This window comes from Hylobates moloch, unplaced genomic scaffold, assembly GCF_009828535.3.
Source record: "Hylobates moloch isolate HMO894 unplaced genomic scaffold, HMol_V3 SCAFFOLD_4, whole genome shotgun sequence".
NCBI classification, from domain to species: domain Eukaryota; kingdom Metazoa; phylum Chordata; class Mammalia; order Primates; family Hylobatidae; genus Hylobates; species Hylobates moloch.
The window spans coordinates 42,276,296-42,290,945 of record NW_026652279.1 but is presented as its reverse complement, the minus strand read 5'-3'; the positions used below and the strand labels follow the sequence as shown (position 1 = coordinate 42,290,945).

Below are 14,650 nucleotides of genomic sequence, written 5' to 3'. Positions count from 1 at the left end.
ATAACCTGCAGAATTATGGCAAGAATAATTTATATAAAATGCCATATTTATAATGTGTCAAACTTAATAGATCAGTTGGGATTCACAGTCTTCAGAAGTTACTGTTGTTCGTTTCTTACGCAAGCTTATGTTAATCTAATTGGGCATCTACTAAACTCTCTACTAGATGGTGTATCAATTATACTCATTTAGTGTTTCTCTCTAGTTTGATTTAGAAGTATGCCTTATGTTTGGTCTCTTCTATAAAATAATAGCATTACCTAGATGCTGTCTACAGTTCCTTCTAGTTCTAAGTCTGTATATACAACTGTGGTAATAAGCAAATGAAAAGTCTTTAGCAACAATATCCCAGGAACCACCAGAATCAGAATGTATTTTCATTTTGATGATCAAAAGGTCTGTAGGTTTCCACAATTCCTTCCAGAATGAAACATTAAATTTCTCGATTACTTAATTTAATAAATCTATACATAGCATCTACAATGTGCCAGGTACTCTCCTTCACACTAAAGATACAGTGTGGAAGATGACAGCCAAGGTTCCTGCTCTCCTGGGTCTTACTTTCTACTGTGGTGTGAGAGGGAAAGGAAATGGAAGAGATTACTATTCGTTCCTTCTGCATCACCATAAAATTTAACTAGGCACTGACTCCTAGCCAGCTAAAGGTTCATTTTCCAGCCTCCCGTGCAAAACTACTTTTAGCCAAGGGATGAGTGAAAAAGTAATATGCACAACTTCTAAGCCATACTCTTCTAGAAGGAGCTGTCCCCTTTTCTCTTTTCTTTCTCCTTCCTGCTGGTCAGATATGATAACTGGAGTTAGAGTACTTGCCTTGGACCATGGTTTGGAAGAGCAATAAATACAAAGAGTTGCCATGCTGATGTTATATCACCCACCTAAACTTTTATTAAATAGGGAAATAAGTTTCTATTTTGTTTTAGCCACCCTGTTATGGCAGCTAAACCCATATCTTCAATAAATTTGTTTGGAGAAGCAGGGCAAGTAATGACAATAAACAAGCTCCCAAACAAAAGCATTGTAAATAGTTAAAACTGCTTGTAAGAAATAAAACAGTAACAAATAATGACTTAAGAAGGAGGTGCAGAGCCCATTTAAATTGGTAGTTAGGGAGGCTATCTCTGAGAGGATGGCATTTGCGCTGAGAGCTGAATGAAAAAAAAGGCACCTGGCATTACAAGCTCTGGGGACAAAGGGCCCCAGACAGAAGAAAAAGCAATCACAAAGGCCCTAAGACAGGAAAATATATGCCTAGTATGTCTAAAAAGCAGCAAGAAGGCTGGAGTGAGACAATTATTGTAGTGGGGCAAGATCAGTTAAGAAGCTCTTGCTTTTAATTCGAGTGAAAAATGATAACAGACTGAACAGCATGAGTAGCAATGGATATGGAATTAACTGGCCAAATTTAGTATACATTTTAGAGATAGTACAGCCAGAATGTCAACAGAGTGGCTTTCCACTCCTTAGATCATTTCCTTTTCTCCCTAAGTATAATGGATTCTAACAGTATTTATCCCCTCCTATTTTTAGGACTCCTCCCTGCTTACCCTACTCCTCCAAAATAATGCATGCAGATTCACTCGACCCCTGGCTGATGTCTGGGTCGTATTAATGCATCACAAGTCCATCTAAGACATTTTTAAAAATCAAAATATTGGCCAGGTGCGGTGGCTCATGCCTGTAATCCCAGTAATTTGGGAGGCCAAGGCAGGCAGATCATGAGGTCAGGAGATCAAGACAATCCTGGCCAATGTGGTGAAACCCTGTGTCTACTAAAAATACAAAAATTAGCTGGGCATGGTGGTGCATGCCTGTAATCCCAGCTACTCGGAAGGCTGAGGCAGGAGAATCGCTGAACCAGGGAGTCGGAGGTTGCAGTGAGCAGAGGTTATACTACTGCACTCCAGCCTGCTGACAGAGCAAAACTCCATCTCAAAAAAAAAAAAAAAAAAAAAAAATCAAAATATTTAAGTGCCTAATACATCTTTTTGTTAAGCAAATCATGTTAAAACCAAATCAATGAAAACGGTAATGTGCTTATGATTAACTCTTTGTAACCCAGAATATTTGATTAATCAGAGCCCTCTATTCCTGGCTATTCTGAATAATTTACTACTTCTAGCTTTTTTGTTTCTTAGGGTTAAGACTCATTCAGTTAATTGGTTGACAGCTAGAATGATACTTCACATATTCAGGTGTCCACATTTTCTTTTTGATATTAAGGTCCTGAAATGGAAAAATAAAAACCTAATATATAAATCTGACAAAATTATTATAAGTATCTGACCCAGACTCTCATAACAGAAGAAAACTTAAAAGACAGACCACATATTTGGGACAGAAGTCCTTGCTAGCGCCTCCTGGCCAGGTAACCACCTTCCACACTTCAATACCTTCAGTGATGGGAAATAACTTGATCTCCGGCAGTCCAATCTATCTTTGAATAACTCACTGATACAGGCTCCTTTCAGATTCATGGGCTAAACTCTTATTTGCTATTTCACATGTTACTCTTGGCTTCACAATCCAATTTTAAGCTTTGTGTTAGCAAAGATTATGTGCATCAGATAAGTGAGCCAATCTACTCTACAACCTCCATTAAGTGTGCGTTCCTCTACTGCAGAGGCTGGAAAGCTAAAAATGACATTTCCAAACTTTCTTGCAACTCAGACTCTAGATACGATTCAGGTTCTGTCAACCACAGGCATCATATAAAACTTGAATAGAAGTGAGTGAAGTTAGGGGGAAAGGTAGCAAAAGGCATCCATTTTTGGTGGTAAGGGTCAAAGCAAAGGAAGCATTAATTCTGGAGTCAGCAGCTAAACAGCAGTTCCTGATTATGACAAGAACACTGGCTCCCTGTTTCAAGGCAGTATTTGTAGGTGACTTTCTAAAGATCTATAGTCAGATATGTTAGACTGGGCAAAGAACTCTTCGATGAGACTGAAAATTCAACAAATGAGAAGTTTCCAGGGAAATGTCAAACCAAGTAGAAATTTTATAATGAATTACCCAAGAAGCACTTACAGAATAAATGTAGAACTAAAACAGGAAGTAAAGCATAGTAAGTGGTCTGGACTTGGGCACTCACTATGCTGCTATGTGATTTTTGAACCAGTTTATAGGTCTTACATTCATTTATAAAACGGGAGTCATATAATGGTACCTACCCATTTTGTCTTACATTCATATATAAAATGGGAGTCATATAACGGTACCTATCCATTTTTATAAAGAGTAAATGAGATAATACTTGTAAATAATCTACTAAATATTTTAATGTGTGTTTGTTATTGACACTGTTAAGATAGTATGTATTTATAGAACTATATAGCTGTAAAAGGCCTTAAAGAACATCCAATCCAACTTCTTTTTAAAACACCATGGCCAAAAAGGATGAATGAAGTACAGTTCCTACACTCAATAAGCTCTTAATGCAGGTAAGAAAAAAAGACTATTAAAAAAAAAAATTGGGGGCCGGGCGCGGTGGCTCACGCTTGTAATCCCAGCACTTTGGGAGGCCGAGGCGGGCGGATCACGAGGTCAGGAGATTGAGACCACGGTGAAACCCCGTCTCTACTAAAAATACAAAAAAAATTAGCCGGGCGTGGTGGCAGGCGCCTGTAGTCCCAGCTACTCGGAGAGGCTGAGGCAGGAGAATGGCGTGAACCCAGGAGGAGGAGCTTGCAGCGAGCTGAGATTGCGCCACTACACTCCAGCCTGGGCGACAGAGCGAGACTCCGTCTCAAAAAAAAAAAAAAAAAAAAAAAATTTGGCACTATATCATTGCAATTTTTCAACACAGAAACTGACATTCTTATCACATGATATTAAGTAGACAGAAGGTCAATATAAGGTCAACTATTAAGAAAATTCTTAATAGTTGATACCAGGAACAATCAAATGACACAAATATTTAAAACAAAAATTTTTATTCTCTTTCCATACTATCTTAAGGATTTTGGCCCACATTTCCTTTCTATGTTCACCATGCTAGGGAGGCTTTTTAATCTTTATTAGTCCCAAACACATATATAAGAAGACAATAGTCTTCTTTCGTCTAGAGCCTATCTCTATCACTCATTCAAATCTGCCATTGCCAACAACCTATCTGTCAAGTCATCTGACTAGCCTTAGTATAGTGGCCACAATCTTAGCTCACTGCAGTCTCGATCTCCCGGGCTCAGGCAATCATCTCACTTCAGCTTCCCCAGAAACTAGGACCACAAGTGTGCACTACCATGGCCAGCTAATTTTGTTTATTTTTTGTAGAGACAAGGTCTCACTATGTTGCCTAGGCTGGTCTCAAATTCCTGGGCTCAAGCAATCCTGCTGTCTTCACCTCCCAAAGTGCTGGGATTATAGGCATAAGCCACCATGCCCAGGCCTTACCAATATTTTTTTATATACCCTTCTATGGTGAACCTTCTCTGCATCAAGACTATCATGGTACTCTTTTTTTTTTTTTTTTTTTTGAGACAGAGTCTCGCTCTGTCGCCCAGGCTGGAGTGCAGTGGCTCGATCTCGGCTCACTGCAAGCTCCGCCTCCTGGGTTCATGCCATTCTCCGGCCTCAGCCTCCCGAGTAGCTGGGACTACAGACACCTGCCACCACACCTGGCTAATTTTTTATATTTTTAGTGGAAACAGGGTTTCACCGTGTTAGCCAGGATGGTCTCGATCTCTTAACCTTGTGATCCACCCGCCTTAGCCTCCCCAAGTGCTGGGATTATAGGCGTGAGCCACCGCGCCCAGCCTATCATGGTACTCTTAATAAATGGAGAGAGAACAGAAGAAACCTACAATATATTTTTATGTACTTCAGCAAAGACAGCCAATTTCTCAATTTCACTTCCCAATTTCCCAATTTTATTTAAGTTCACTATGTATCCAGCTAAAGGACTATATTTAGCTTCTCTTGTAGTTAGGAGTGGACATGTGTGGAAATGATGTAAGCCTGGCCCATGAGAAACTGTCCTTTATATTGCCCTAAGCTCTTTCCCTTTCTGGCTGACAGGGATGGGCCACAGCCACCTTGGAGGTCACATGTTGGAAGACAGTAGAATCTCCATCAGCCTGGGTCCCCTGAAGAACTCCTGGCAACCAGGACAACTGCCTCAGAGTTTATTTGTTACAGAAGCTACCATTATCCTAATTCAGCCATTAAAAGGGTAGAGTTGTTAGAATGTGTTAAGACTGTAACACTGACACCTCATACTTACGAATTTAAAATGGTGTAGAGAAAACTAAATACCAAAACCTTTCAGTGATATTATTATAATAAATTATTTAAATGTTTTCTGCATTTTCATTTATATTTTTACTTCCTCTGGTAGTACTTATAATTTAACCATCTTATCATGAAATTTTATTTCTGGAAGTAATCTGTGGCCTAGCAGAAAAACATTTTATTAAAAGAAAAATTACTAAGAAAAACAATTTCTACAGAAAGGCTTTCCAGGTAGTTTCTTGGGTAAGTAACATGAAGAACTTAAAGTCTGAGTAAGACTTACCAGTGATGTACAAGAAGCAGGATGATTGTAAGGATACCACCACACTGTTTTATAAATGTTGATGTACTGAATGAAAAGAGCAACCAACAGGTAGATGAAAAAAAGGAATTCAAAGAGTAGGCTCCCATCCACAGGCAAGTCAGGAATTTGGCAATGACGAACAGGACCTGGGGTGATTAAGGCTGTGATAGGTGGGACTGGAAGGCCAATAGCACTACCATTCCTGAAAGAGAAAACTATGGTTAACTCAAATGGTGATAACCTCCACTATCACAGAACATAAAGGGCTCCTGCTGTCTCCTCCATCTACCCCTTCACTGTTGGTCTTCCCCCCAAGACTCCATCCTGGGATCCTCTTCTCTTCTCCCTCCACACTTTCTGTCAGTGATCTAAGATGCAGCTATGGCCTCCATTATCTCCTACATGATGAAGACTATAATTTCTCTCCATAGAGCTCACTGCTAAATTATAGACACATTATTCAACTCCCTACTGGACATCTCTGTGTTCTTCCCTCTTACAGTCCTGACCTTAGTTCATGGCCCACTCAGTTAGCTGCCCACATCAGAAACCTGGGAGTCATATTAAAACTTTTCTTGGCCAGGCGCGGTGGCTCACATCTATAATTCCAGCACTTTGGGAGGCCAAGGTGGGCGGAACACCTGAGGTCAGGAGTTCAAGACCAGCCTGGCCAACATGGCGAAACCTCATCTCTACTAAAAATACAAAAATTAGCCAGGCATGGTGGTGGACACCTGTAATTCCAGCTACTTGGGAGGCTGAGGCAGGAGAATCACTTGAACCAGGGAGGTGGAGGTTGCAGTGAGCCAAGATCATGCCACTGCACTCCATCCTGGGTGACAGAACGAGACTCCATCTCAAAATAAAAAAAAAATTAAAAAAGAAAAAAAAACTTTTCTTCTGCCTCTCCATGTCCAATCACTCTCTAACTCTCCTAGATTCTACTTTATAAAACTTTGTCCAATCTGTACCTTCCTCTTTGAACTCATTTGCTTTAGTTCAAGCATTCACTATTTTCACCAAAACTATTGCAGTAATCCTCCTATACTCAATTCCACTTTCACCAAACTCTCCAACCTGTCTTCAAGGGATCTTTCTAAGATAAAACTCTGATAGTGTTACTCTTACCTAAAAACCTTTAATGGCTCTCTCCTACCAGTGGGGTAATAGCCAAAAATTTTTAGTAGCCCTACAAGGTCCCTCAGTTTAACAGACTAGCTTCACCTCATCACTCCTTCACATGTACCCTATATGATACTTATGCTATTTGCTTTCTGGAACATACATGCTCTTCTTTTGCACATGTTATTCCCTTTAAATGTACTAATCACCTTCCTTAACTTCTCACATACATATTTACTGACAAAATCCTTCCAAACTTTTTTTTAACTCATTCTTCAAGATTTTTAAGCTACTCAAACACATTCTCTGGGAAGCTTATTCTCATTCCATCAAAACTGATTCATCTCTCCTCTGTGCCACCATAATACCTAACTACACCTTTATTACTGTACTTTTCATATTGTTACACAATTTTTTGTATGCATCTATGTGTTGTCTACCAGATCATAATCTTAAGAACAGAGACTATACTTTTCTTAATTCACCGCAAATATGTACCTTTAGGTTGAGAAGGCAGTAGACGAATACAGTTATGAAAAAGAGAGATATCCCTTAAAACACAAAAAGATGCAGAGACTTTAATCCCTATCTTCGTATTGTTCTTTATTCCATGCTCTTTTACACATCAGAAATAGCTGGGCTACCTAAAGGTATAAGATGGAGGTAAGAGAAAAGTTTCCTTTGTTTATATGACTGGGAATACTTACAGAGATCTAAGGGTCTACTATTATTTACAGACCAAAGAAAAGAAGCTTGGCTTAGATACTTCCAAAGAAGATTTGAGAGAAGGAACAAAATTCGCGTTATCATTCTACTCTAAAATTTCCAAATACAGAAATTGGTATGTAGCAGTTACAGTACTTTAAGTGACCCATGGGAATATGAACTCTGCTGATTCTGAACAGTTAAGAATACTATGGCAGAAACTCAGAAGACCTAGAAGGGAAGAACAGGAACTGGGGGAGGAGGGTATGGAAAAGATTATAAGTTTCTTCTTTTCATTCCCAGAGTATACTCCAATAGAGCAAGCCTACCGAGTAACACATTGTGAACCACCAGTAGGTCTCAGAACCATACCTGATCAATCACAAACCAGTCTTTGAGGTGGGCCACAGCACTGTAAAAACTCCAGGAGGCACCATTCCACAAAATACAACATGAAAAGCAGCCTCTGAAGTTTACAAGTTGGTAGACTTGCATGAAGAGGATTACAACAAGAAGCCAATCTATTCCCTCACTCCAGCTGATTTATGAAATTAAAAACTCTGATGAGAAGTTACATGATTACGAGCCTCTACTCCAGACAAACTAAAAATTCTTATTTCCCTTCAGTCAAAAATACACTAAGGCGGAACACATGTTAAATTACTTGTTATGACTTAAGGGTTAAAAGGTTCTTACAGAATTTTTCCCAAGTGAAGTAGACAAATGTGTTTTTACCATTAACAAAGTCAGTAAAATGCTGGGCCTCAAAAAAGATATTCAAAACAAAGTAGAAAAGACCTACACTTGTCATACTCTATACAGCCTTGACTATTAAATGTCAAGCCAGAAAACAAAGAGACCAAGGTCAAATAAAAGGAGATATGGCTGGGTGCGGTGGCTCACGCCTGTAATCCCAGCACTTTGGGAGGCCAAGGCAGGCAGATCATGAGGTGAGGAGTTCGAGATCAGCCTGGCCAACATGGTGAAAATACAAAATTAGCTGGGTGTGGTGACGTGTGCCTGTAATCCTGGCTACTCAGGAGACCAAGGCATGAGAATCGCTTGAACCAAGGGGGCAGAGGTTGCAATGAGCCGAGATCGTGCCACTGCACTCCAGCCTGGTGACAGAACAAGACTCTGTCTCAAAAATAAATAAATAAATAAAATAAACGAGATCTAGAGATCTGGAGCATCAGTGGAAAAAAAGTACTCCTATATAAAAAGAATCTATGAGATTACGTCTTCTCTATCTGATCTATGAAGTTGAGAACTTGAGAAGAGATACGATCATTTTTAAAACTAAAATAAAGATTGTCAATATATCTCAGAAAATCAGTCACAGAGGTATTATTTAGGAAAAAATGTAAGTATTATTCCTCTAATAGAATACAAAAATAGGGCCAGGCACAGTGGCTCACGCCTGTAATCCCAGCACTTTGGGAGGCTGAAGCAGGTGGGTCAAAATTAGTCAGGCGTGGCGGCACATGTCTGTAATCCCAGCTACTTGGGAGGCTGAGGCAGGAGAATTGCTTGAACCCAGGAGGCGGAGGTTGCAGTGAGCTGAGGTAGTGCCATTGCACTACAGCCTGGGCAACAAGAGTGAAATTCCATCTCAAAAAAAAAAAAAAAAGAATATAAAAATAGATTTAAGAATCTATTCAGAACCCATATAAATTCTCTAGCAATGAGTTGTGACAACACATGTGAAGTGCTACTCATCCAGGAAAGCTCATTAGAGACTTGATGCCCAGGGTTTTTATTGGGGGCTGGCCACATGGGCACCTTCTTTCTAGCAGTACCAAAATTCTAGACTCCCAAAAGGAAAGCAGGTGTTCAACACAGCTACTCTTAGGAAGGCCTGCTTATAAGGCTTACATCTGGGAACCATGACTAGTAAACAGTTCCCTACAGTGATATAAACTTTCCCTAAATAACAAGAGTGGCTCACTGTGCCTAAACTGTTCACATAAACAATGTGGTTTATGCTGAACACCTGTGTTTTGTCCTTGTATATAAAGTTTGTGTGTGGGAAAGGGTTAACACAGCAGGCCTGAGACTGACTGGTATGGAGCCAGCAAGCAGCAGAATTTAGGGAAGCAAATGGATGAAGGAAGAAAGATTCAAAGGCATAAAGAGGAATAGAAGAGACAGGGAAAGCAGTGGTCATTTGGACATGTTCAGGTGATATTATTAACAAAGTATATGCAAGGAATAAGCAAAGAAAACAACAGTTCTCAAATAAGATTCTCCCTCAACCAGGAACTCTCCAAGAAATCCAGAAATACACAATATATCTTCCTTTTTTAAAAGGATAATACTTTAAATACACTGTTGCAAGAACAAATCCCTGCTCCCCAGATGTGGACAGCAGGACAAGGAACTACAATTTCAACCTTGACTGTGTTACCAAACTAGCTCCTTGACATTCTAAAGTTTAACTTCACCAATCAGACCATAAGCACCTACCAAACAGGGACAAATGCTCTCCTCTCCAGCTGACCTATGTCTGTCTTGCAGCATCACATGTATCATCCAAAAGTATGTAATACTGAAGCAATTATCTATTTCCCTTCAATACTCTACAGACACTCCAGAAGTGAGTTCTTCTCATCTGGACACTCCTTCTTTCTATATATCCTTCCTAAAACTGTATTATAAGCTATCTGCTAGTTTTTTCATGTTTTCATACCTCTTCCCCAGGTCTTTTATAACAAATTATTCCAGCTGCTTGCTTCCCACCAAGAAACAAATATAAAGCTTTCTTTTCCCCAAATAATTTCTCTAGGTAAACATGTCACAAATAATCACTCAATAATAGTCTTGGTGACTTTTCAAACCATAAACAATTATTTCTTTCATTTTAAAATGTTGGAAAATACTTTCTTCTACCCACCCCCTCCCTCCCCCCAGTTAATTGCTAAATAAACATATGTTGAAGGAGGAGAGAAAGGCAGATTAAAGCAACCATGGTTGGAACCCCGATACCAGGATAGAAGAGCTACAGTGAAGGCAGAGAAAAGAATACCAAACCCAGTCAAGAGCAGAGGTATTTTCCGAATGTTCCTACTTCTTCCCAGTATACTATCTGCAGACTCCAAGTGCAAGCAGAAGCATCTACAAATGACATTTTCATTGGCTTTCAGTTCTTTTTAATAGCAGAACACTTTATTTTCCTTTCCTCATGATATTTTACATAGTATCTTAAAACACATAGGAAAATGAGTCAGTCTAATTAAGAGAAGACTAGGAAACCTCAAGCCTAGACTGTTAGGCTTGCCTGATCCATTTTCCCTTCTAAGCCCTCCTACAGCAACCCCTGAGACACTGAAGAGGGATTTCACGGGACAGTCTGAGAACATTTTTATCTAGAGAACATAATTATCTACAGGAATCCTCAAAGCCAAAGTCAAAGAGAATGAACAAAGAACTGCTAGAGTTAATACGGAGGTAAAGCTAGAATTTTTTAGCTAGCTAGAATCCTAGTTAGGGACAGCTAAGATTTTCTATCACAATTTGAAAGTACTGAATCAATAAGTTGATAGCATATATTAATAAAATTAAGGCACGTACCTCAAATAGCAAACAACTTTTATCTCAATACCTATATTAGATAGTACCTTTCTTCAAAAGCATTTTCGCATATTCTCATTCTTATTTTTAAATACATAAAATAATATTTGTAGAAATTTTGTAAAATTCAGTAAAGTTTTTTAAAGTTACTGCAATTTACTACTTCATTTATTTCAACATCCTGCTATGATGCAAACAGTACCATCATTTTTAAAATAAGGAAATCCAACGAACAGCAGAGTAAAAAATACTCTAGCATAAACTAGTCACTCTGTATACATACATAAGCAAAACTTAGATTAAAAATTGGTATGAGAATTGGAGACTGGAAAAATCCCTTCAAACTGGAATTTCAGGGAGAGCTCCACTGAAATGATGAGATCAGAACTAATTTTAAAGATTGGGTGGAATAGGGATTGTAAAATCAGGAAAAAAAAGGGCAAAGGTCAGGCCTAGAAAACAAAAGTGCATAAATACCATTAGACAGGCCTGAAAACACAGTAGTACTGATTGCTAGCTCTGAAAATTAAAATCAAGACAAGAGAAAAACTTTTTTCAGGCAGGAAGGAGAAATTAGCTGGCAGAAATTATCTTGAGCAAATACTTGATTAGGTAAAAGTATCTCTTTGCACTGCTACATTATTAAACCTCCTGATGGCAGGGGCTACCCCAGCTAATAAACTGCTAACATTTATTAAGACCAAACAATTTTCTGACAATTTAAAACCCTTGATGGAATTTGACTTATAATTTGCCCTCTAAAAAAAGAATGCTTATAAGTAGATAAACCATCACACTTACCTTGTATTTTCATTCACTTCTCCCTTCTTCTAATAGACAAAAAGGGGATAACCAGAATTTAGATGATCAGCCAAAAGAAAGAATGTGACTGCTTTCACTTTGTGGGCCCCATGTCACATCTTTTTACCTCCAAAGTATTTTGAAATTCTGAATTTTGTCTTGAAGGGCAGGATTCTACCTCAGTATCAAGAATAAATATCAATAAGCAAATATCTGAATGACACGATGACTTTTATGTTAGTCTTACTGATCATAGGACACTAAAATTATATATAGCCTTATTTTTTCTTTACCTGTTTCTCAAGCCTGTTCCATTGCCACAGCCCCCACCAACCAAAGTCTGCAAAGAAGGTAAAGCTGAACGGCTTAGCTGTTGCCGACTAGGGCCCCTCCTTCCACCGGGCATGTCCAGGAACCAGTCTGCTTCCAGTGCCACCTGTAGTTGCAACCCAGGTTAATGGTTGTCAACCAGTTTCAACTCTGAACGACAACAAAAACATTTAAATATCAGTAGACTATTTTTAAAGTAGGCAACAAAACAACGAGAAACACTGAGTGAGCAGGCCTTACAAAAGAAGATTTTCAAACGAATGTTCCCAGTGTCTACTACCTACGTTATTCGAATTAAAGAACTATTCAGACTCTAATGGGTCAAAAGCCTAAGTTCTGATCTAAGCTCTGTTCAGCTTTAGGCAAGTGATGACCTGTGTCTTTTGTCAACTGATTTGTATCATCTGTTAAGATATTATAATCAGATAGAAGTTTACAAGAAACATCACACCTTATACATTTCCAGCTCAATGTTTCACACTTAAACTACTTGAAATATAGAAGAATCGGCACTTTATAAAACGTTAGGTTTTGTTATCAAGGGATATGGGTTGTGAGCTCAGATGGTCACATATTATCTGACCTCATCCGGATAAGTTAACTTCTGAGTGTGTTTCTTCACTGGCGGGGGGCGGGTGGAGAGGGAAGTGTCTCCTGTTCTGTAGAGGTTGTCAGGACTGAGGAAGTGGAATGAAAGGGTACCACCAGTAGTTCTTTTAACTGTTTAAAAGTAAAACTGTTCAAGTGGTATCTCTATATGTTAGGGTTAAAACATTGAAAGAAACTCTTCAAGGGGATGCCCGCTCCAGAAAAGCTGGTGTAAAATCATAGAGAAATTACTGAAACTGCAAGATTAAGAGGCAAGTAAAAGATAAAGATCCTCACTGGAAAAAAAAAAAAAAAAAAGCTGTTTTCATCATTCTACGGCAAAAATCATGATTCTGCCAACATGGATACCAATGTTTCCTAAACAATACAACTAAAACCCAAGGATGACACTGGAAAAAACCCTTGTTTTCAAATGCTCCCTATTCCTAACAGCCTTCAGCTGTAAACTAACCCCGAGTAAAAGCATTCAAACCGCTGGATGCAGGGGCTGCTGGTCCTTGCTCCATTAACGAGCAAAGGGAAAGAAAAGTGCATGGAAAAAACTGGGACGGAAGAGGTGAGAGTATGCGGTGGGGTGGACTGCAGGAGACCACAAACTTCAACAGACTGGTCCCTAAGACAAGTCGGCAGAAAGGTCGACAAAGCAGTCTCCGCCGCACACCCAAGAGGGCCGAGGCAGGTTCAGGACAGCCGGACCTTGCGGCAGCTCAGTAATACTCACGCATGGAAGAGTCCCAGCCGGTGGGGCGGGATCCCTAGAAAGCGGCGACAACTTTACAGACTGGACCCCAAGTAAGGGAACTCCCTCCCCGCGTTGAAACGCTGCAAACCAGCTGCTTGGACGCAGGCAGCCCCCGCCTAGAGAATCAAGAAAAGGTGTCCAGGCTTCGGGCTGCCAGACTCAGACCCAGACTCCGAGGCAGTTCCAGTGCCAGAGCTAAAGCTAGAGCCAGAGCCTGGTACTTCTGCACCCATCCCCAGCCTCCATTACCGCGGAGCTGAGCAGACGTGGCAGCGCAAAGTGATGACGTCAGCTACGCGACCGCGGTCTGCCCCAGCCGCGAGTGCGCCCCCGGAACCAGCCAGCACGCCAACCCCTCCCGTTTGCACCTGCGCAGTGGGGCTCGCCTGCTCCTCTTAACTCGCAGTCCCGCCCCTTCCGGCCAGTGTTGGCCAAAGCATTTCCTCCCTCGGCCTCGGTCAGCTGGCGGCTAGGAGGTGCGGGCACCATGCTACTGATCCTTCTTGCTGTCTCCTGGACTCCATGTAATAACCACGTACAAGTTATCACCGCCATTTTACAGATGAGTGTAGATTAGGAGGTGTCACCTAGGGTCACGTCACTGCTAAGTGAGGGAGCCCAAGTCATGAAGTCATGCATCAGCATTCAACCCTGCGCTTATTGTTTGCTAAGAACTAGACAGATGCTGTGGTTACAAAGTGAATACCACAAAAGCTCAGAGTCTAGTGGAAGAGAGGAGACACTAAGAAAATACAGTAATTACCATTTGTTACAATAAATGCAATATTAAAAGTATGTCCAAGGTCCAGAGATAGCATGTAACACTAATGAATTCTGTGGGATGGTGGTGATGTCAATACCAAGAAAAGCTTTGCAGAGAGCTTGGGGTTTCAGCCAAGACTCCACAAAGGCATAGGGGCTTTGTGGGAGAATGGCAGTCCTCCTGGAGAAGTGGCAGATAAAAAGGTAAAGATCTGTGAGCAAGTCATGATGAGTTCAGGAATTGCCAATAGTTTGGTATTAGAAGAAGAGTAAGAGTGTCAAAAGGAGCATTTGTGTAATCCTTCACTCCAGAGATTTTAAGCTCCTTAATAGAAAGTTGTTTGTGTTGACTGAATGATTAACCTTTATTAAGAATTTTGTTGTGTCAGGCACTGGATTAGTAGCTTTACACATTTCATTTAAATCTCACATTTTGATAGCTTCTACTATGGTTCCTA

At 40.1% G+C, this 14,650-nt stretch overlaps 1 protein-coding gene across 5 annotated transcripts in view; it reads right to left on the bottom strand.

Moving 5' to 3' along the window:
* TMEM39A (transmembrane protein 39A) overlaps positions 1–13,698 on the bottom strand; it is a 37,889-nt gene extending 24,191 nt beyond the window's left edge. For 3 of the 5 annotated variants that reach the window (XR_004247676.2, XR_004247675.2, XM_032150102.2), the window contains exons 1-3: positions 13,410–13,695; positions 12,043–12,229; positions 5,531–5,753 (exon numbers count right to left, since the gene is read on the bottom strand). Coding sequence is in view for 3 of the 5 variants with exons in the window: in XM_032150102.2 (XP_032005993.1) it covers positions 5,531–5,753; positions 12,043–12,155 (336 nt within the window). In the remaining 2 variants the exon portion in view is untranslated. Of the gene's footprint in view, positions 1–5,530; positions 5,754–12,042; positions 12,230–13,409 lie in introns of all 5 variants that reach the window. The other 2 variants (XM_058437455.1, XM_032150103.2) reach the window with 2 other exon arrangements.
* Between the last annotated feature and the right edge of the window lie 952 nt (positions 13,699–14,650).